Source organism: Leucoraja erinacea, chromosome 7, assembly GCF_028641065.1.
Source record: "Leucoraja erinacea ecotype New England chromosome 7, Leri_hhj_1, whole genome shotgun sequence".
Taxonomy (NCBI): Eukaryota; Metazoa; Chordata; class Chondrichthyes; order Rajiformes; family Rajidae; genus Leucoraja; species Leucoraja erinaceus.
The window spans coordinates 77,826,574-77,849,226 of record NC_073383.1 but is presented as its reverse complement, the minus strand read 5'-3'; the positions used below and the strand labels follow the sequence as shown (position 1 = coordinate 77,849,226).

Genomic DNA, 22,653 nt, shown 5'->3' with positions numbered 1-22,653 from the left:
ACGAAACGTTGCCTATTTCCTTCGCCCCATAGATGCTGCTGCACCCGCTGAGTTTCTCCAGCACTTTTGTCTACCTTCGATTTTCCAGCATCTGCAGTTCCTTCTTAAACACTTCGGCTAGGACTATATTCTTTGGAGAACAGGAGGATGTCGGGTGATCTTACAGAGGTTTTTAAGATCCTGAAGAGAATAGATAGGGTCTTTTCCCCTAAGTAGGGGAATGAAGAACCAGAGGACATAGGTTTAAGGTGAGGGGGAACATTCTTATAGGAAGCCGAGGGTTAACTTTTTCTCTCAGTGGTGGGCATATGCCTGAAGAAGGGTCTCGACACGAAACGTTACCCATTCCTCCTCTTCAGAGAGCTGCCTGTCCCGCTGAGTTGCTCCAGCTTTTTGTGCCTGTCTCAATATTTTCTTATCGAGTCCACATCACAAGTTTAGAAATTGTTCAGCCAGAGCTGAACACACTTCTTGGCATCTGCGTACAATGGCGTCTTGCACTTCTTGTGCGTGGTGGTGGGGGCAAGATTGGTGGAAACCGGGCCGCGACGTGAACGCTCTTTCCTTGACCCCTGTCTCAATATGTGTTGGGTATATAGATACATAGAAAATAGGTGCAGGAGTAGGCCATTCGGCCCTTCGAGCCTGCACCGCCATTCAATATGATCATGGCTGATCATCCAACTCAGTATCCTGTACCTGCCTTCTCTCCATACCCCCGATCCCTTTAACCACAAGGGCCACATCTAACTTCCTCTTAAATATAGCCAATGAACTGGCCTCAACTACTTTCTGTGGCAGAGAATTCCACAGATTCACCACTCACTGTGTGGAAAAAAAAATTCTCATCTCGGTCCTAAAAGACTTCCCCCTTATCCTTGACTGTGACCCCTTGTTCTGGACTTCCCCAACATCGGGAACAATCTTCCTGCATCTAGCCTGTCCAACCCATTAAGAATTTTGTAAGTTACTATAAGATCCCCCTTCAATCTTCTAAATTCTAGCGAGTACAAGCCGAGTCTATCCAGTCTTTCTTCATATGAAAGTCCTGCCATCCCAGGAATCAGTCTGGTGAACCTTCTCTGTACTCCCTCTATGGCAAGAATATATTTTCTCAGATTAGGAGACCAAAACTGTACGCAATACTCCAGGTGTGGTCTCACCAAGACCCTGTACAAATGTAGTAGAACCTCCCTGCTCCTATACTCAAATCCTTTTGCCATCAATGCTAACATACCATTCGCTTTCTTCACTGCCGGCTGCACCTGCATGCCTACTTTCAATGACTGGTGTACCATGACACCCAGGTTTCGTTGCATCTTCCCTTTTCCTAGTCAGCCACAATTCAGATAATAGTCTACTTTCCTGTTTTTGCCACCAAAGTGGATAACCTCACATTTATCCCACTAGTCACTGCCTGCCATTCTGAAAAGGACCCATTCACTCCTACTCTTTGCTTCCTGTCTGCCAGCCAGTTCTCTATCCACATCAATACTGAATTCCCAATGCCGTGTGCTTTAAGTTTGCATACTAATCTCTTATGTGGGACCTTGTCAAAAGCCTTCTGAAAGTTCAGATATATCACATCCACTGGTTCTCCCTTATCCACTCTACTAGTTACATCCTCGAAAAAGTCTATAAGATTCGTCAGACATGATTTACCTTTCATAAATCCATGCTGACTTTGTCCAATGAATTCACCACTTTCCAAATGTGCTGCTATCCCATCTTTAATAACTGACTCCAGCATTTTCCCCACTACCGATGTTAGACTAACTGGTCTGTAATTCCCCGTTTTCTCTCTCCCTCCCTTTTTAATATGGAGCGAGCTGCCGGAGGAGGTAGTCGAGGTAGGTACGACCACAACTTTAGACTGGCACATGTATAGGTAAGGTTTAGAGGGATTTGGGCCAAATGCAGCCAGGTGGGACCAGTGCAGGAGAGCATCTTGGTGGGCATGATCAAGTTGGGCCAAAGGATGTGTTGCTGTATAACTCTATCTTGGACCCTTCAAGTTCAGAGTTATTAAAAATATGAAGAGTCTTGACATGGCCTTGAAGGCCCATTGTTCTGGCGGCAGCACTGGGTTGGAGTTGTGGGAATGGACCTGGCCTTGCGACGGTGTCATTATTCTCCACCTCTGCATAAACCTCAGTTTTATCTGTGCTCTTATAAGCTGCACTGTGTCACATGTGGTCACACTTATTCCCGGGATGGCGGGACTGTCATGTGCTGAGTGAATGGAGCGACTGGGCTTGTATACTCTGGAGTTTAGAAGGATGAGAGGATATCTTATTGAAACATATAAGATTATTAAGGATTTGGACACGCTAGAGGCAAAAAAACATGTTCCCGATTTTGGGGGAGTCCAGAACCAGGGGCCACAGTTTAAGAATAAGGGGTAAGCCATTAAGAACGGAGACACTTTTTCTCACAGAGAGTTGTGAGTTTGTGAAATTGTCAGCCTCAGAGGGCGGTGGAAGCAGGTTCTCTGGATACTTTCAACAGAGAGCTAGATAGGGCTCTTAAACATAGCGGAGTCAGGGGATATGGGGAGAAGGCAGGAACGGGGTACTGATTGGGGATGATCAGCCATGATCACATCGAATGGCGGTGCTGGCCCGAAGGGGCGAATGTCCTACTCCTGCACTTATTGTCTGTTGCCTATCTCTGGAATTCAGCTCTTTAGTCAATATTTAGCACAAGGCTGGGATGAGCCCAGTGATCCGGGCAAACCAGGATTACCTAGACCTTGGTAAGTACCACTAAATAGGACTGTAAAGAACTCCTTCCACCATCTCGGGAGTAGACTGATTGGGCAGAATTTGGTCAGATTGGATTTGTCCTTGAGTTTGTGATTGGGACATGCTCCTGCAATTTTTCACATTGTCGGGAAGATGCCAGTGTTACAACTGCATTGGGTAAGCTTAGCTAGAGGCACAGCTGGTTCTGGAATTTGGGTCTGAAGTACAACTACGCACAGAGGCATGGACATAGAACTGCTGCCTCACAGCGCCAGAGGCGCGGGTTCAATCCTGACTGCGAGTGCTGTCTGCACGGAGTTTGTACGTTCTCCCTGTTACCGCTTGGATTTTCTCCAGTTTAAATTGGCATCATTAGTCAGCACATGCATCGTGGGCTCAATGGCCTCTTCCTATGCTTATACTGTTCTATGATTTATTACAGGCAATAGACAATAGGCGCAAGAGTAGGTCATTCAGCCCTTCGAGCCAGCACCACCATTCAATGTGATCATGGCTGATCATCCCTAATCAGTACACCGTTCCTGTTTTCTCCCCATATCCCCATGACTCCGCTATTTTTTAAGAGCCCTATCTAGCTCTCTCTTGAAAGTATCCAGAGAACCGGCCCCCTCTGAGGCAGAGAATTTCACACTCTAACTCTCTTTGTGAAAAAGTGTTTCCTCGTTTCCGTTCTAAATGGCTTACCCCTTATTGTTAAACTGTGGCCCCTGGTTCTGCACTCCCCCAATATCTGGAACATATTTCCTGCCTCCAAACACTTAATAATGTTTCAATAAGATCCCCTCTCATTCTTCTAATCTCCAGAGTATACAAGCCCAGCCGCTCGATTCTCTCAGCATATGACAGTCCCGCCATCCCGTGAATTAACCTTGTAAACCTACGTTGCACTCCTTCAATAGCAATAATGTCCTTCCTCAAATTTCGAGACCGAAACTGCACATAATACTCCAGGTGTGGTCTCACTAGGGTCGTGTACAACTGCAGAAGGACTTCTTTGCTCCTATACTCAACGCATCTTGTTATGAAGGCCAACATGCCATTCGCTTTCGTCACTGCCTGCTGTACCTGCATGCTTATTTTCATTGACTGATGAACAAGGACCCCCAGATCCCGTTGTACTTCCCTTTTTCCCAACATGAGACCATTTAGATAGTAATCTGCCTCCCTGTTTTTGCTACCAAAGTGGATAAGCTCGCATTTAACCGCATTAAACTGCATCTGCCATTGTTTTTCAATTATATTTGCAATACTTGAAAACAGGGTACTGATCGTGGATGATCAGCCATGATCACATTGACTGGCGGTGCTGGCTCGAAGGGCTGAATGGCCTACTCCTGCACCTATTGTCTATTGTCTATTGACTATCTGGCAATGTTACTGTGCCAATTGTCCAGGGGTTGGAGGGTTTGATGACCTTGAGCAACATTATTTGATGCTGGAATACAATTATTTTGTTGTTTTAATCGGAGTAAAATATTCTGCAAACTTCACAGACATGTGTACTTTTACTCAGTCTGAAGAAGGGACAAGAACCGAAACATCAGGAATTTCTCTCCAGAGATATTGCTTGTCCCGCTGAGTTACACCATTTGCTGTGGAAGACTTTTGCTGAAGAATGGAAGTGGGCAAGTCAACCAACAGATTTATATTGCGTTTAGTTTAGAGACACAGTGTGGAAACAAGCCCATCGGCCCACCTAGTCCCCGCCGGCCCACCAAATCCCTGCCTGGCCCAACAATCACCCCGTACGCTAACACTGTCCTACACACTAGGGGCAAATTACAATTTTTTTTACAACTAGTTCTATCCTACACACTAGTTAACGGCCTGTCACACTTGGCAATTTTTTTCGGCGTCTGCCCGCATCATTGTCTGACGTATCAGGTCGCCAAAATGTCGCCGCGTGATACGGCGTGACGCGTTGTGATGCAGCGTGATGACATAGGACGCGCGGTGTTTTTTCGAAAGTCGCAACGTTTTTTTTGTCGCCGCTGGATTTTGAAATGTTCAAAATCTTTTCCAGACACTGATATGATGCCAAAAAAAAAAATCACCATGTGGGACAGGCTCTTTACAGAGGCCAATTAATCTACAAACCTGCACATCTTTGGAGTGTGGGAGGAAACCAGATCACCTGGAGAAAACCCATGCGGTCACGGGGAGAACATGCAAACTCTGTTCAGGCAGCACCCGAGTTCAGGATGGAACCTGGGCCTCTGGCGATGTGAGGCAGCAGCTCTACCCGACGCTGTGCCGCCACTATTGTGTCTTTCTGCGCCATATCTGACCTCAGGAGCAAACTTGCCTGTAATTGAGCTGAATGGTTTCTCTCTGCCCGGGAAGGAGGCGTCCGGATTTTGGCTCCACGGTGAACAGCCGATTATCCTCTATCCTCATCTCGTGCAGCTCGGTGGGGTTAAATTCACCCGTCTCTGCCCAGTACTCCAGGTCCAGCTGCTGGTCCACTGGGAATAGGAAGGCCCTTGGTAAGGCAATGGGAACAAATGAGAGAGAAAAAGACATAGTCATACAACGTGGACACACACCCTGCCGCCCAACTTTGCACACACCGACCAATGTACCCCATCTACACTAGTCCCACCTGCCTGCGTTTGGCCCATGTCCCTCTAAACCTGGCCTATCCACGTGCCTACTTAAATGTTTGTTAAACAATGTGATAATACCTGCCTCAACTACCTCCTCTGGCAGCTCATTCCATATCCAGGCCAACCATTGTGCAAAAAGTGTTTCCCCACAGGTTCCTATTAAATCTTTCTCACCCTCACCTTACTTAGAAACATAGAAACATAGAAAATAGGTGCAGGAGTAGGCCATTCGGCCCTTCGAGCCTGCACCGCCATTCAATATGATCATGACTAATCATCCAACTCAGTATCCTGTACCTGCCTTCTCTCCATACCCCCTGATCCCTTCAGCCACAAGGGCCACATCTAACTCCTTCTTAAATATAGCCAATGAACTGGCCTCAACTACCTTCTGTGGCAGAGAATTCCAGAGATTCACCACTCTCTGTGTGAAAAATGTTTTCCTCATCTCGGTCCTAAAAGATTTCCCCCTTATCCTTAAACTGTGACCCCTTGTTCTGGACATCCCCAACATCGGGAACAATCTTCCTGCATCTAGCATGTCCAACCCCTTAAGAATTTTGTAAGTTTCTATAAGATGCCCCCTCAATCTTCTAAATTCTAGCGAATACAAGCCGAGTCTATCCAGTCTTTCTTCATATGAAAGTCCTGCCATCCCAGGAATCAGTCTGGTGAACCTTCTCTGTACTCCCTCTATGGCAAGAATGTATTTCCTCAGATTAGGAATGTCCTTCCTCAGATTGGAAGGAACGGGGTACTGATTGTGGATGATCAACCATCATCACATTGAATGGCGGTGCTGGCTCAAAGGACTGAATGGCCTACTGCTGCACCTATTGTCTATCGTCTATTGTCACCCAGGGAAAACCTGTTTCTTCCCTCCCCCTCCAGTTACAGTGCATTCCTTGCTGCAGCTTCACAATTCGCTTGCAGTAAACTGCAACACGAATACCAACGTTCAGTGCCACTGTACTTCCCACTGGGCTTGTAGCCTACCAGTCAACAGGCAAGATCTCCTTGTTCTCCAGCATCAGTAGGACTATGGAAGGATCTGAACACACAGGTGCTGCTCCAAAGTTGAAGTCCACCATGACTGGGGTTGACACAGGCGGGCATCGGCTCGTGCTGCAAAAGATCAATAGAAAAGATCAATAGGTTGAACCTTCCAGGATCGCAATACGTAGCGGTTAGAACAATAGAAAACATAAAACATAGAAAAGTACAGCAAAAGAAACAGGCCCTTTTGGCAGACAATGTGTCTGCAGTGATTATGATGCCAAGATCTGCCCAAATGTCATCCATACGCTTCCATTCCTCGCATGTGTCCCAGGCTGCTCAACCTCCCCTGTAGCCCAGGCATTCGAGTCCTGGTAACATCCTTGTAAATATCTGCCTCTTAAATTCTACTATTGTATCTGTTTCCACCACCATCCCTGTCACCACGTTCCAAGCACCCACGACCCTCTTTGTAAATAACGTGCCCCGCACAGCTCCTTTGAGCTTTGCCCTCTCGCCTTAATGACACAAAGCTGGGTGGCAGTGGGAAGGGGCTGTCCCACTTGGGCGACCAAATTGGCGAGTTTAAAAGAGTTTAGGAGAGTTTGTAAAAATGACATGTTGAAGACCTCCTTCGACTATGTTGAAGACTAGCTTCGACTAGCTACGGGAAAATTGGACACCGAATAGTGGAGAGTGAAGATGACCTCCTTCGATCTCCTTCGACTATGATGAAGGCTATCTACGACTACCTTTGATTACCATCGATTACCTACGACTAACATGCCGACCTACTATGACCTACTACGACTAAACCTACGAGTAAAAATAGTATCCATTTTTTCCATGGCGACCATTTTTTACTCGCGGGCATTTTTTAACATATTGAAAAAAATGCTGCGACCTAGTTGAGGCCTCGAGTACGCGGAGACCACTCTCGAGCATGAAGGAGAGTTACAAAGACCTCCTACGACCTTGTGTCGACCATGCTGCGAGTATGAGTCGAGGGCAAACCCGCCAGAACCCGCGGATTAGGTCACCCAAGTGAGACAGGCCCTTGAGGAAGATGCTATGAGAATTCAGGGTGACTTGGACAGGTTGGGTGAGTGGGCAGATGAATGGCAGATGCAGTTTAATGTGGATAAATGTGAGGTTATCCCCATTAGTAGCAAAAACAGGCAGATTATTATCTAAATGGTGTCAAATTGGGAAAAGGGGAAGTACAACGGGATCTGGGGGTCCTTGTTCATCAGTCAATGAAAGTAAGCATGCAGGTAGAGCAGGCAATGAAGAAAGCGAATGGCATGTTGGCTTTCATAACAAGAGGAGTTGAGTATAGGAGCAAAGAGGTACAACAGTTGTAGGGGCCTAGTGAGACCACACCTTTAGTATTGTGTGCAGTTTTAGTCCCCTAATTTGAGGAAGGATATTATTACTATTGAAGGAGTGCAGCGTAGGTTTACAAGGCTAATTCCAGGGATGGCGGGACTGTCATATGCTGAGAGAATGGAGCAGCTGGGGTTGCATACTCTGGAATTTAGAAGGATGAGAGGATATATTGAGACATACAAGATTATTAAGGGTTTGGACACGCTAGAGGCAGGAGACATGTTCCCGATGTTGGGGGAGGCCAGAACCAGGGGCCACAGTTTAAGAATAAGGGGTAAGCCATTTAGAACGGAGATGAGGAAACACTTCTTCACACAGAGAGCTGTGAGTCTGTGGAATTCTCTGCCTCAGAGGGCGGTGGAGGCTGGTTCTCTGGATACTTTCAAGAGAGAGCTAGATAGGGCTCTTAAAGATAGTGGAGTCAGGGAATATGGGGAGAAGGCAAGAACGGGATACTGATTAGGGATTATCAGCCATGATCACATTGAATGGCTCAAAGGGTCGAATTGGCCTACTCCTGCACCAATTGGCTATTGTCTATTGTCTATTGCTCTAACAAGAATAAGTCTAAATTCTCTGGTCTCTCCTGCCTCTTGGTGCAATTAAATTTAGCCAGTAGGTGGTGAATCTATGCTATTCATTGCTACAGATGGCCAAGTTATTGGGTATTTTTAAAGTGGCGATTGGTAGTTTCTTGATTAGTAAGGTTGTCAAAGTTTATGGGAAGAATAGTGGGGTTGAGAGGGAAAAATAGATCAGCCATGATTGAATTGTTGTGCAGACAAAATGGGCTGAATGGCCTAATTCGGCTCCAATGTCTTATGGTCTTATGGTACATAGTTTAGTTTAGTTTAGAGATACAGCGCGAAAACAGGCCCTTCGGCCCACTTGGTCCGCACCAACCAGTGAACCCCGCTCATCCCCTGTCCCACTTAGGAAACTTGAACGGAAACCTCTGGAGACTTTGCACCCCACCCAAGGTTTCTGTGCGGTTCCCGGAGGTTTTTGTCAATCTCCCTACCTGCTTCCACTACCTGCAACCTCCGGCAACCACCTGCAACCTCCGTTCAGGTTTCCTAAGTGGGGCACTACCCTACACACACTAGGGACAATTCTACACTTATATTAATGAAATTTAAATGAATATTAATTAACCTACAAGCCTGTACGTCTTTGGATTGTGGGAGCAAAAAGAAGGTCTCGGAGAAAACCTACGCGGGTCACGGGGAGAACGCACAAACTCCGCGCAGCCGTAGTCAGGAGCGAACCGGGCTCTCTGGCGCTGTAAGGCAGCAAACCTTCCCGCTGTTCCACCGTGCCGCCCTTTGGCCATGTTTCCGCACCTGTGTCTGGTTGGCACCCGGTACATCAGCTCGCCGTCGGTGGGATCACGTTGGAGGTACTCGTTGAGCAGGTCGAGTGAGAAGAGTCTCCAGAGCTGCTGCTTGCTGATGCCACTTATGCTCCCCAGGCAGCGAGCGTCCGAGATGAATACCATCGGATACACACCATCCGCAGTCACACAACACAAGGGCTTGTCCTCCTTCAGCCCAACATCGTCCAACACTGCAAGCATGATAAAAGAGGGCCATCAGGTGAGAAACATAGAAAATATGTACAGGAGGAGGCCATTTGGCCCTTCAAGCCAGCACCGCCATTCATTATGATCATGGCTGATCATCTACAATCAGTAACCCATGCCTGCCTTCTCCCCGTATCCCTTGATTCCGCTAGCCCCTAAAGTTCTATATAATGCCCCTGTCCCACTTAGGAAACCTGAACGGAAACCTCTGGAGACTTTGCGGTTTCCGTGCGGTTCCCGGAGGTTTTTGTCAGTATCCCTACCTGCTTCCACTACCTGCAACCTCCGGCAACCACCTGCAACCTCAGGGAACTGCACAGAAGCCTTGGGTGGGGCACAAAGTCTCCAGAGGTTTCCGTTCAGGTTTCCTAAGTGGGACAGGGGCATTACTCTCTTTTAAATTCATCCGGTGACTTGGCCTCCACTGCCCTCTGTGGCAGAGAATTCCACAAATTCACAACTCGCTGGGTGAAAAAGTTATTTCTCATCTCAGTTTTAAATGGCCTCTCCTTTATTCTTTCACTGTGGCCCCTGGTTCTGGACTCCCCCAACATTGGAAATTTTGTTCCTGCATCTAGCCTGTCCAGTCCCTTTATAATTCTATATGTTTCTCTATAAGATCCCCTCACATTCTTCTAAATTCCAGTGAATACAAGCCCAGTCTTTCCAATCTTTCCTTATATGACAGTCCCACCATCCTGGGAATTAACCTGGTGAACCTACACAGCGCTGCCTCAATAGCAAGGATGTCCTTCCTCAAATTAGGAGACCAAAACTGCACACAATATTCCAGATGTGGTCTCACCAGGGCCCTGTACAACTGCAGAAGGTTAACGAATAATTGTACGATGCAGGAGACATATTCCCTACTCAAACTCCGGAGGGAGTGAATTCAATGTGATGTTTATTAATCATAGGAGCAGAATTAGAAACATAGAAACATAGAAATTAGGTGCAGGAGTAGGCCATTCGGCCCTTCGAGCCTGCACCGCATTCAATATGATCATGGCTGATCATCCAACTCAGTATCCCGTACCTGCCTTCTCTCCATACCCTCTGATCCCCTTGGCCACAAGGGCCACACCTAACTCCCTCTTAAATATAGCCAATGAACTGGCCTCAACTACCCTCTGTGGCAGAGAGTTCCAGAGATTCACCACTCTCTGTGTGAAAAAAGTTCTTCTCATCTCGGTTTTAAAGGATTTCCCCCTTATCCTTAAGCTGTGACCCCTTGTCCTGGACCTCCCCAACAGCGGGAACAATCTTCCTGCATCTAGCCTGTCCAACCCCTCAAGAATTTTGTAAGTTTCTATAAGATCCCCTCTCAATCTCCTAAATTCTAGAGAGTATAAACCAAGTCTATCCAGTCTTTCTTCATAAGACAGTCCTGACATCCCAGGAATCAGTCTGGTGAACCTTCTCTGCACTCCCTCTATGGCAATAATGTCCTTCCTCAGATTTGGAGACCAAAACTGCATGCAATACTCCAGGTGTGGTCTCATCAAGACCATGTACAACCGCAGTAGAACCTCCCTGCTCCTATACTCAAATCCTCTTGCTATGAAAGCCAACATACCATTCGCTTTCTTTACTGCCTGCTGCACCTGCATGCCTACCTTCAATGACTGGTGCACCATGACACCCAGGTCTCGCTGCATCTCCCTCTTTCCCAATCGGTCACCATTTAGATAATAGTCTGCTTTTTCCCGTTTTTGCCATCAAAATGGATAACCTCACATTTATCCACATTATACTGCATCTGCCAAACATTTGCCCACTCACCCAGCCTATCCAAGTCACCTTGCAGTCTCCTAGCATCCTCCTCACACCTAACACTGCCCCCCAGCTTAGTGTCATCCGCAAACTTGGAGGTATTGCCTTCAATTCCCTCATCTAGATCATTAATATATATTGTAAATAGCTGGGGTCCCAGTACTGAGCCTTGCGGTACCCCACTAGTCCCTGCCTGCCATTGTGAAAAGGACCCGTTTACTCCTACTCTTTGCTTCCTGTTTGCCAGCCAGTTCTCTATCCACATCAATACTGAACCCCCAATGCCGTGTGCTTTAAGTTTGTATACTAATCCCTTATGTGGGACCTTGTCGAAAGCCTTCTGGAAGTCCAGATACACCACATCCACTGGTTCTCCCCTATCCACGCTACTAGTTACATCCTCGAAGAATTCTATAAGATTCGTCAGACATGATTTACCTTTCGTAAATCCATGCTGACTTTGTCCAATGATTTCAACACTTTCCAAATGTGCTGCTATCCCATCTTTAATAACTGACTCTAGCAGTTTCCCCACTACTGATGTTAGACTAACTGGTCTGTAATTCCCCGTTTTCTCTCTCCCTCCCTTCTTAAAAAGTGGGATTACGTTTGCTACCCGCCAATCCTCTGGAACTACTCCAGAATCTAAAGAGTTTTGAAAGATTATTACTAATGCATCCACTATTTCTGGAGCTACTTCCTTAAGTACTCTGGGATGCAGCCTTATAATCTGCCCTCTCTATACCTCTCACCAGTTTAAATACTTCTATCGGGTCATCCCTCATCTTCCGATGATCTGAAGAAGGGTTTCGGCCCGAAACGTTGCCTATTTCCTTCGCTCCATAGATGCTGCTGCACCCGCTGAGTTTCTCAAGCATTTTTGTGTACCTTCGATTTTCCAGCATCTGCAGTTCCTTCTTAAACAAAGTACAGAGTCTTTTGCCCACAGTAGGGGAAATCGAGAACCATCGGGCATAGGTTTAAGGTGAGGTGACTTTATAGCTGGAACTGTTGCGCGCTACTGCTGCGAAGTAATATTCTGTGCTCTGCATCTTCCCCTTTGCTCCACCTATTGTACTTGAGTTTGGCTGGATTGTTTGTATATATGGTATATCTGATCGGTTTGGATAGCATGCAAAAACAAAAAATTTCACTGTACCCCAGTACAGGTGACAATAATAAACATGTACTGAGAAACAGTTCCCAATAAGTAGGCCAAACGTTGCAAAATTAGGCAGACTCTAGTGTGCTGCAACTCTTACCCATAGCAACGGGATTAAGTATCCTTGCTGCTTTTCACATGAATTTGTAGACATCTGTAGATGGTTGAGAGACCATCCCTATTCTACAACCAGGCCTCAGATCCCCAATTTACAACCAGGCCTACAAGATCCCCAGTCTACAACCAGGCCATAGAAGAGAAATTCAACACTTATTCAATGCATAATGGGCCTGTCCCACTTGGCCATTTTTTAGGCAACTGCTGGCGACTGTCATGGTCGTAGCAGGTCGCCGAAAAGCCGGCGACAACCCACGTCATCCTGGCGACAACCTACGACAGCACCCACGACAGGAGAAGTCAAGCTACGCTCATTGGCGGCAAGCCGACAGTTGCCGATTTTTTTTTTCACCATGTTGAAAATTTAGCAGCGACCAGAAAGACGCTCTGAATTTTTTGCGCTACTGAGGAGACTACTCCCGGCAACCGCCGGCGAACATGTGGCGACAAAACTAGTCGCCTGTAGTTGCCTAAAAAAAAATCGCCTATAAGTAAAAGTACCCACCTTTAGTTGACAGAATCTTGGAGGTAATTGTCCATGTGTAACGAACTCTTCGAACAGGCCGGGCGACAAAGGCAAACAAAAGTTTTGACCTCGCAGGAATCGTGCCGTGATCGTACTCCAATTCAAAAGCTAAGGAAACACGCAATTTCACACAAAAACAAATCATAAATTCAACGTACAAAAGTTTATGTTATAGACTAGCCTCAGAATAGTTCAGCATAGGAACAGGATTCAGGGTTTCTAGGTCAGTTTAGTGTCACCATTTTGACCATTCAGTCCGTCAAATCCGATCCACCATTCACTTAGGTCATGGCTGCTCAGTTTTCTTTTTTTTTACCTTTTTACAGGTGCCAAATATATGTTAACATAATACATTCTCTGTACAACTTCATTTTTTATTTTTTTTAAAGAGAGAAATAAGAAAGAAAGAAAAAAAAAAGAAAGAAAGAAAGAAAGAAAGAAAGAAAGAAAGAAAGAAAGAAAGAAAGAAAGAAAGAAAGAAAGAAAGAAAGAAAGAAAGAAAGAAAGAAAGAGATAGTAAAGAATAGAGAAAAGTGTAGTGTGTGTAAAAAAAAAAGGGAAAAGAGATAGTGAGGAAAAGAATAAGATAAGCAAGAATAAACTGGCTGCTCAGTTTTCTTCATCTATTTTTTGTTTCATAATATAATAACCATATAACCATATAACAATTACAGCACGGAAAACAGGCCATCTCGACCCTTCTAGTCTGTGCCGAACACATATTCTCCTCTAGTCCCATATACCTGCGCTCAGACCATAACTTTATAATCCCTGATGGAATTGCTCAACAATAATCCCTTAATCCCACACTCAATAAGCTTTTATGGGAGGATTTTACCACCCTTTCTATGAAGGAGTGCTTCATTACATTACCCTTTGAATTACCTAGTTATAGTTTTAAATTAAACTTCTTTGTTTAAACTTATTAGAGAAAATTGTTTCTCCCCGACAACTTCTTGAATTTACCCAATCGCAAAAATTACTTCTTAGTTTATTAGTTGACGGAAAATGGAAGTCACTGGCTATGTCTAGTGGCCGCTGATCCAGAAGGCAACCAGATTAGATTGCATTTGGTCAGGGTGAGAGGACTAACATCGAGGTGTTGGCGGCCTTTGCTTGAGAACTCCACCGCGATCACCTGCAGTCTTACCATCGAGGAGCCCGCGATCCCTTTGCCAGGAATCGACCTCGGAGCTCCAACCGTGGGCGCTTGCAGACTTAACATCACGGAGCCCCTTGAGAGAGCTTCGATCGCAGCCGGATTGGACTTTTTGAAGATTCGACGTGAAGATGTAAAGATTCCCCCATCACAGTGAGGAATGTGGGGAATCCGCAGTGGTGGGTGTTTATGTTAACTTTTATGGCCTGATAATGGCGAAAAAACGTATACTTAAATTTTGGGAAAATACATCTGCCCCTACTCTTAAAATGTGGATTACAAACATGTATGAGACGCGACATGTTGAAGATATGAGACTTGTCTTAGCAGGAAAATCAGAGCAATTTTCAAAGATATGGATTCCTTTCATTGATTCATTACAAGGATTGTATGGTGCAACACAACTTTGGAATTAAACTGATTTACGGACTGGGTGATGGGTGGGGAGAGAAATGAAGCAGGTATAGCAACACTTTTTTTTCTTTTTTCCGTTTTTGTCCTTTTATTTCTTTAAGTTTTGACTTACTCTTTGGGGAAAAAAAATTTGTGTAGTTGTGTGTCTTGTTGCTTTTTGTATCCATATGGCTGTGTGGTTGTATGGTCACATATCACTGTACCTTAATTGGCACACGTGACAATAAAAGACCTTTGAAAACAATAATATGCAGGTTAGAATCTGAAGTGAAGCCAAATAGGGGTGAGAGCTTGGGAAGAGTAGATAACTTCAGAACTATGGTTCCAAAAAAAACATTTCTCCATTGTCTCATGCCAGGTCTACTGATGACAAGATGAATTTAATTGCCAATATCAATGTTGTAACTATTTGTCACACCAGATAATGTAAGATGGTCAGAGAATTGTACAGCATGGCCCGCCTTGTCCATGCTGCCCAAGTTGACATATTGTGGGCTCCACCTTTCCTTGGGCATCGGTGCCAACTCTGAACCTTACATTCCCTCTCTCTCCGTCCCTCCCCCACTCTAATCATCCTGCTAGTCTCACTGTTCGTATCCCTTCTTTATCACCCCCTCCACAGCCAACAATAGACCATTGTGGGCTCTTTGGCCATCGGTGCCGGCTCTGATGTGTTCTGTACCTCTTTTCATACACTCTAGTTTCCCTCCCCACTGACTCTCAGTCTGAAGAAGGGTCTCGACCTGAAACGTCACCTGTTCCTTTTCTCCAGAGATGCTGCCTGACCCGCTAAGTTACTCCCAGCATTTAGTGTTTATCTTCTCATTTGCCCAGATTTGGCCCCTTCAACCCTTCCTATCCATATATTTGTCGGGGTCGAGGAAAGAGCGTGCACGTCGCGGCCCTGTTCTTGCACCAATCTTTCCACCACCGCGCACAAGAAGCATCAAGACAGACACCATTGTATGCAGATGCCAAGACGTGTGTTCACCTCTGGCTGAACAACTTCTAATCTTCTGTGTGCGAACTCGATAAGAAGAAGAATATATTTGTCCAAATCTCTTTTAAGCAAAATGCTTAAGAGCCTGTCCCACTTTTCCGAGTTATTCACAAATTCTCCCGTGTTTTCAAACTCGTAGAATGTTCGTAACTAGTCCGCAGGAGGCCGTAGGAGTCTGTGGATATATCGTAGCGGCTCGTTATGCCAGCCCTAGGTACTCGAAACATCAGACAAGTCGGGACATTTATTCAGCATGAAGAAAAATGTGGCCCCGAGTACCTTCGGCTGGCATAACGAGCCGCTATGATATATCCACGGACTCCTACGGACTCGTCACAAACGTTTGAAAACTCGGGAGAATTCGTGAACTAACTCAGGAGAATACGTGAATAACTCGGGGAAGTGGGACAGGCCCTTTAGTCTACGACATTTCCAAGGATCTGTTTCTCCTTGGCCTGTAATGGGCAACATCCCATTTCTCCGCACTTACCCATCGGATCATTGACGACAACATCGGGGTCACAGAGTCCTGTGATATCCTGCTTGACGACCAGGGCAAAGTTTAAAGAGCACGGCTCGTTGTTCTGCAGTATCAGGTCGCCGGACTGTGTGTTGCCGATCAGGATGTCCCCCAGGTGCATGTGTTCTTTCTCGGCCTGAAGCAGAAGCGTAAATGGCAACCGTGAGTGACACAATTCACCACCGCAGTAAACAGCTTCGCTAAACCATAGAAATAGAGTTTAGTTTAGTTTAGTTTAGAGATACAGCGTGGAAACGGGCCCGCCGAGTCCGCAACGATCGACAATCCCCGCACACTTAAGGGCCCGTCCCACTTGCACGACCTAATTCACGACCTTTTTTACTCGTGGACATTTTTTATCAGGCTAGAAAAACGCCCCGACCTACTTGATGCCACGAGTACCTACGACTAGCATCACGACCTACCTACGACCTCCTACGACCTCGTGACGACCATGCTGCGAGTATGAGTCAAGGGGAAAACTCGGCAGAGGTCGTGAATTAGGTCGTGAAAGTGGGACAAGCCCTTTACACTATCCCACACACATGCTAGGGACAATTTACGATTACACAAAGCCAATTAACCTACAGACGTGTATTTTTGGAGTGTGGGAGGAAAGCGGAGATCCCGAAGAAAACCCATGCAGGTCACTGGGAGAACGTACAAATTCCATACAGGCAAGCAGCACCCGTAGTCAGGATCAAAAGCGGACGTCTGGCATGGTAAAGCAGCAATATTGAGACGTACAGCAGGCCCTTTGGCTCAACTTGCCTCTGCTGACCAAAATGCCCCATCTACACTAGTCCCATCTGTCCACATTTGGCCCATATCCCTCTAAACCATTCCTATCCATGTACCTGTCCAAATGTCTTTTAAACATTGTTATAGATTTCAGTTGCAAAGGTAAGAGGTACAGAAGTTTGAAACACACACCTCCCGGATTCAGGGCAGACAAAAATGCTGGAGAAACTCAGCGGGTGAGGCAGCATCTATGCAGAGAAGGAATAGTCGATGTTTCAGGTCGAGACCCTTCTTCAAAGGAGACCTCACCCCCAAGTGATGACTGCTAAATCCCCCTCCCTCCAGATTCAGGGATAGTTTCTTGCCAGCTGTTGTCATGCAACTGAACTAGAGAGCAGTCCTGACATCCCATCTACCTCATTGGAGATCTTCGAGCTATCTTTAATCGGACTTTAATGGACTTTACTTTAATAATGCTCCTATTATTAAAATACTAACACTTACTCAAAGTGAAAAAGCCAATGTACAAAATAACACAGTAACATAGAAACATACAAAATAGGTACAGAAGGAGGCCATTCGGCCCTTTGAGCCAGCACCGCTAGCCAATGATCATGGCTGATCATTCACAATCAGTACCCCGTTCTTGCCTTCTCCCCATATCCCCTGATTTCGCTATCTTTAAGAGCTCGATCTAACTCTCTTGAAAGCACCTGCCACCACTGCCTTCTGAGGCCGAGAATTCCACAGATTCCCAACCCTCTGTGTGAAAAAGTTTTTCCTCAACTCTGTTCTAAATGGCTTCCCCTTATTCTTGAACTCTGGCCCCTGGTTCTGGACTCCCCCAACATCGGAAACATGTTTCCTGCCTCTAGCGTGTCCAAACCCTTAATAATCTTTTGTGTTTCTATAAGAAGCCCTCTCATCCTAAATTCCAGAGTATACAAGCCCAGCAGGCTCCATCCCATCAACATATGACAGTCCTGTCATCCCAGGAATTAACTTGGTGAACCTACGCTGCACTCCCTCAATAGGTCCCGATTCATCATGTCACTTACAGTATCCTTGTTTTCAAGAGAAGCCGCGAGACCCGCTGAGTTCCATCTGCAATTCCTTGGTTCTCCATGTTTCTCCAACTAATCTCCGTGCAATTCCAAAATTAACGGGCGGTAAATTCATCACAATCAACGCAGTGAGGAATTGAGGAAGAAACCCTTTGCTTATTTAATGTTGAGAATGTTGAACTCACTCCCATAGGGAGTACCACTGGTAATAAAGGTGTACTTGTAACTTCAGTGCAACGGTTGTGTGGAACTAAATCAAGAGATTTTTTTTAAACCCTCTATCACTTGGTTTGCCTTTACAAAATCAGATTCCCACACCATGCAATAGACCCACAGATTTCGCACTGACAAGTTCCATTTTATTCTCCCCTCATTGTCATCAACTCCCCCCCCCCCGGATTCTACTGCTCACCCACACAGAAGGGACACTTTACAATTGACAATAGACTATAGGCGCAGGAGTAGGCCATTCGGCCCTTCAAGCCATTCAATGTGATCACGGCTGATCATTCCCAATCAGTACCCTGTTCCTGCCTTCTCCCCATATCCCCTGACTCCGCTATCTTCAAGAGCCCTATCTAGCTCTCTCTTGAAAGTATCCAGAGAACCGGCCTCCACCGCCCTCTGAGGCAGAGAATTCCATAAACTCACAACTCTCTGTGTGAAAAAGTGTTTCCTCATTTCCGTTCTAAATGGCTTACCCCTTATTCTTTAAACGGTGGCCCCTGGTTCTGGACTCCCCCAACACCAGGAACAATTACAGTGACCAATTAAGCTGCCAACCAGAAATGGGCACAAAAAACTGGAGTGACTCAGCAGGTCAGGCAGCATCTCTGGAGAACATTTGAAGAAGGGTTTCGGCCCGAAACGTTGCCTATTTCCTTCGCTCCATAGATGCTGCTGCACCCGCTGAGTTTCTCCAGCTTTTTTGTGTAACCCTCTCTGGAGAACAGGCTTAGGAGATGTTTGGTCTGAATTCAGAATCTTGAAGAAGGGTCTCAACGTGAAACGTACCCTAGCCACCAGCCATGTTCTCCAGAGATGCTGCCTGACTGCTGAGTTACTCCAGCACTTCCTGTCCTTTTTGTATATTAACCAGCGTCTGCAATTTTTTGCTTCTACAAACTACCAGCCAACACACAGCAGCGCAGTGGCCTAGCAGTGGAACTACTGCCTTACGGCGCCAGAGACCCGGGTTCAATCCCGATTACAGGTGCTTGGCTGTGCGGAGTTTGTACGTTCTCCCAGTGACCTGCGTGGTTTTTTTCTGAGATCCTCGATTTCCTCCCACACTCCAAAGACTACAACGGTGTCCAGGTTTGTTGGTTAATTGATTGAATGTAAAAATTGTCCCTAGTGTGCGTTGGGTGGTATTAATGTGCCGGGGACCGCTGGTTAGTGTGGACTCAGAGGGCCGAAGGGCCTGTTTCCGCGCTGTATATCTAAACTAAACTAAACCAAACACACCTTTGGAAAGGCAAAGAAATTGGAGCACCCAGAGAAAGCCCACATGGTCATAGGGAAAACACAGAAACACCACACAGGCTGTGCCAGAGGTACTGTTCACCTTACACGTATAACTGGATTACAACTTCAAAAATAAGGATGGTTAAATTTAGCTCTTTTAATAAAACCACATTGACCCAACCAATTTATATTATGGTTTTTCATCTACCCTGCGATCATATCCTTAAAAATATGTTCTAACATTTGCTACACTACTGATGTGGTGCCATGCCCTGTTTAGAAGGATGAGAGGGAATCTTCTTGAAACATGTAAGATTATTAAGGGTTTGGACACGCTAGAGGCAGGAAACATGTTCCCGATGTTGAGGGAGTCCAGAACCAGGGGCCACAGTTTAAGAATAAGGGGTAAGCCATTCAGAACGGAGACGAGGAAACATTTTTTCACACCGAGAGTGGTGAGTCTGTGGAATTCTCTGCCTCAGAGGGTGGTGGAGGCCGGTTCTCTGGATACTTTCAAGAGAGAGCTAGATAAGGCTCTGAAAGATCGCGGAGTCAGGGGGTATGGGGAGAAGGCAGGAATGGGGTACTGATTGGGGATGATGAGCCATGATCACATTGAGTGGCGGTGGTGGCTCAAAGGGCCGAATGGCCTACTCCTGCACCTATTGTCTATTGTCTGTTTGCTTTCTCCCTTCCTTTCTTTAGTGTATTTAGGGTGGCCCAGTGACGCAGCTGGTGGATCCGCTACCTCACAATGTCAGACACTCAGGTTCAATCCTGACCTCAAGTGCTGCCCGCGTGGAGTTTGCACGTTCTGCGTGGGTTTCTTCCAGGTGCTCCGGTTTCCTCCCACATTGCCCAGATATGCATGTTAGCTGGCCTCAGTAAGTTGCCCCCAGCGTGTATGGGAGTGGATGCGAAAGTGGGATGACATAGAAACAGCATGAACATGCGATTTGATTGTCGGCGTGGACTCCGTGGGCTGAAGGGCCAATTTCCATGCTGTATCTCCAAAGTAAACATAGAAAAATAGGTGCAGGAGGAGGCCATACGGCCCTTCGAGCCAGCACCGCCATTTATTGCGATCATGGCTGATCGTCCCCAATCAATAACCCGTGCCTGCCTTCTCCCCATATCCCTTGATTCCACTAGCCCCTAGAGCTCTATCTAACTCTCTCTTAAATCCATCCGGTGATTTGGCCTCCACTGCCCTCTGTGGCAGGGAATTCCATAAATTCACAACCCTCTGGGTGGAAAAGTTTTTTCTCACCTCAGTCTTAAATGGCCTCCCTTTATTCAAAGACTGTGGCACCTGGTTCTGGACTCGCCCAACATTGGGGACATTTTTCCTGCATCTAGCTTGTCCAGTCCTTTTATAATTTTGTAAGTTTCTATAAGATCCCTCTCATCCTTCTAACCTTCTAAACTCCAGTGAATACAAGCCTAGTCTTTTCAATCTTTCCTCAAATGACAGTCCCGCCATCCCCCTCGTGAACCTACGCTGCACTGCCTCAATCACAAGGATGTCCTTCCTCAAATTAGGAGACCAAAACTGTACACAATACTCCAGATGTGGTCTCACCAGAGCCCTATACAAATGCAGAAGAACCTCTTTACTCCGATACTGTAAACCTCCTGTTTGGAAACTAAGCAGCCACTCAGTCTTGCATGGACTGAGGTATCTGTGTTGAGGAACGGAACCTGAGTGGGTTGGAAGGACCCAACCCAATGGGGTCAAAAACAAGATTTTCCGGAACGCTGCCCAGATTAAGGGGTATTAGCTACAAGGAGAGGCGAGACAGACTTGGATTGTTTTCTCTGGCATGCCAGAAGTTGAGGGAGACCTGGTAGAAGTATCTAAAATCATGAGAGGCATAGATGAGGTAGGCAGAAGCTTTATCCCCAGAATCCCCAAGGCGGTCACGGTGGCGCAGCGGTAGAGTTGCTGCCTTACAGCGAATGCAGCGCTGGAGACCCAGGTTCGATCCCAACTACGGGTGCTTGTCAGTACGGAGTTTGCACGTTCCCCCCGTGACCTGCGTGGGTTTTCCCCGAGATCTTCGGTTTCCTCCCACACTCCAAAGACGTACATGTTTGAAGGTAAAATTGGCTTGGTAAAATGTAAAAATTGGATAGCGTTCTCGGGAAACGCCATAACTCTTGGACATTTTTCCACAGTGTTGAAAAACTTCACGAGTTACCGCGTTTCCCCGAGTACCTGCCGCTAGCATTACGAGCCGCTACGGGACATCCACGAGGTCCTACGTACCCGCTACGTACATACCACGAGTTTGATTTTTATTTAAACTCGGGAGAGCTCTTGGGTGAACTCGCATCGTGGGACAGGGGCTTTAAATGTGCGGGGAGATCGCTGGTCGGCACGGACCCGGTGGGCCGAAGGGCTTGTCTCCGCGCTGTATCTCTAAACTAAACTAAACTAAACCGAATAATATAATACCACAAAGCATGGGGTTAAGGTGAGAGGGGCAAAGTTTAAAGAAAATGTTTGGAGCGGCTAGCGTTAGACAATAGACAATAGGTGCAGGTGTACGCCATTCGGCCCTTCGAGCCAGCACCGCCATTCAATGTAATCATGGCTGATCATCCACAATCAGTACCCCGTTCCTGCCTTCTCCCCATATCCCCTGACTCCGCTATCTTTAAGAGCCCTATCTAGCTCTCTCTTGAAAGCATCCAGAGAACCAGCCTCCACCGCCCTCTGAGGCAGAGAATTCCACAGACCTGCTACCTTCCTAATCTCAGCACCACTCTAGAATTTAAGAAATTCTCAAGATAAATACTTATGCATTCATTATTTCCCTTGCCACATTTTTAAAAGATTTTAAATATATTCCATGAAATCCAGGAGACTGCTAGTTTTCTCCAAAACTATTTATTTACTAATTGAACTTATTTAATTTCCATGTTTTCAGAGACTCACATCGCACCATGACTGCACGTTTTGTGTTACTTGTCGGCCAGTCTACCCCGTTTAGATGTAAACCATCTAACTGGACTTCTCTGAAGAAGCACAGGGGGATTTCTCAGTCTCCTGGGCCAATGTTTCTTCATCAACAACATCATTAAAAAAGTGCCATGAGGACACAATGGGGACACAAGAGACTGCAGCCGCTGGAATTTGGAGCAAAGAAATAAACTGCCGGAGGAACTCATCAGGGTGAGTGATTCTTGCTATTGAGGGAGTGCAGTGTAGGTTCCACCAGGTTAATTCCCGGATGGCGGGACTGTCATATGTTGAAAGAATGGAGCGACGGGAAACATGTTCCCGATGTTGGGGGAGTCCATAACTAGGCAGCGCAGTTTAAGAATAAGCGGTAAGCCATTTAGAACGGCAGATGAGGACAAACCTTT

General features: G+C 46.2%; 1 protein-coding gene across 1 annotated transcript in view; it reads right to left on the bottom strand.

Moving 5' to 3' along the window:
* Nucleotides 1–22,653, bottom strand: part of cfap65 (cilia and flagella associated protein 65) — a 218,878-nt gene that overhangs the window by 111,738 nt on the left and 84,487 nt on the right. The window contains exons 15-19 of the mRNA XM_055638826.1: nucleotides 15,980–16,145; nucleotides 12,896–13,024; nucleotides 9,100–9,322; nucleotides 6,368–6,496; nucleotides 5,071–5,247 (exon numbers count right to left, since the gene is read on the bottom strand). Of these exons, the coding sequence (XP_055494801.1) occupies nucleotides 5,071–5,247; nucleotides 6,368–6,496; nucleotides 9,100–9,322; nucleotides 12,896–13,024; nucleotides 15,980–16,145 (824 nt within the window). The remainder of the gene's footprint in view (nucleotides 1–5,070; nucleotides 5,248–6,367; nucleotides 6,497–9,099; nucleotides 9,323–12,895; nucleotides 13,025–15,979; nucleotides 16,146–22,653) is intronic.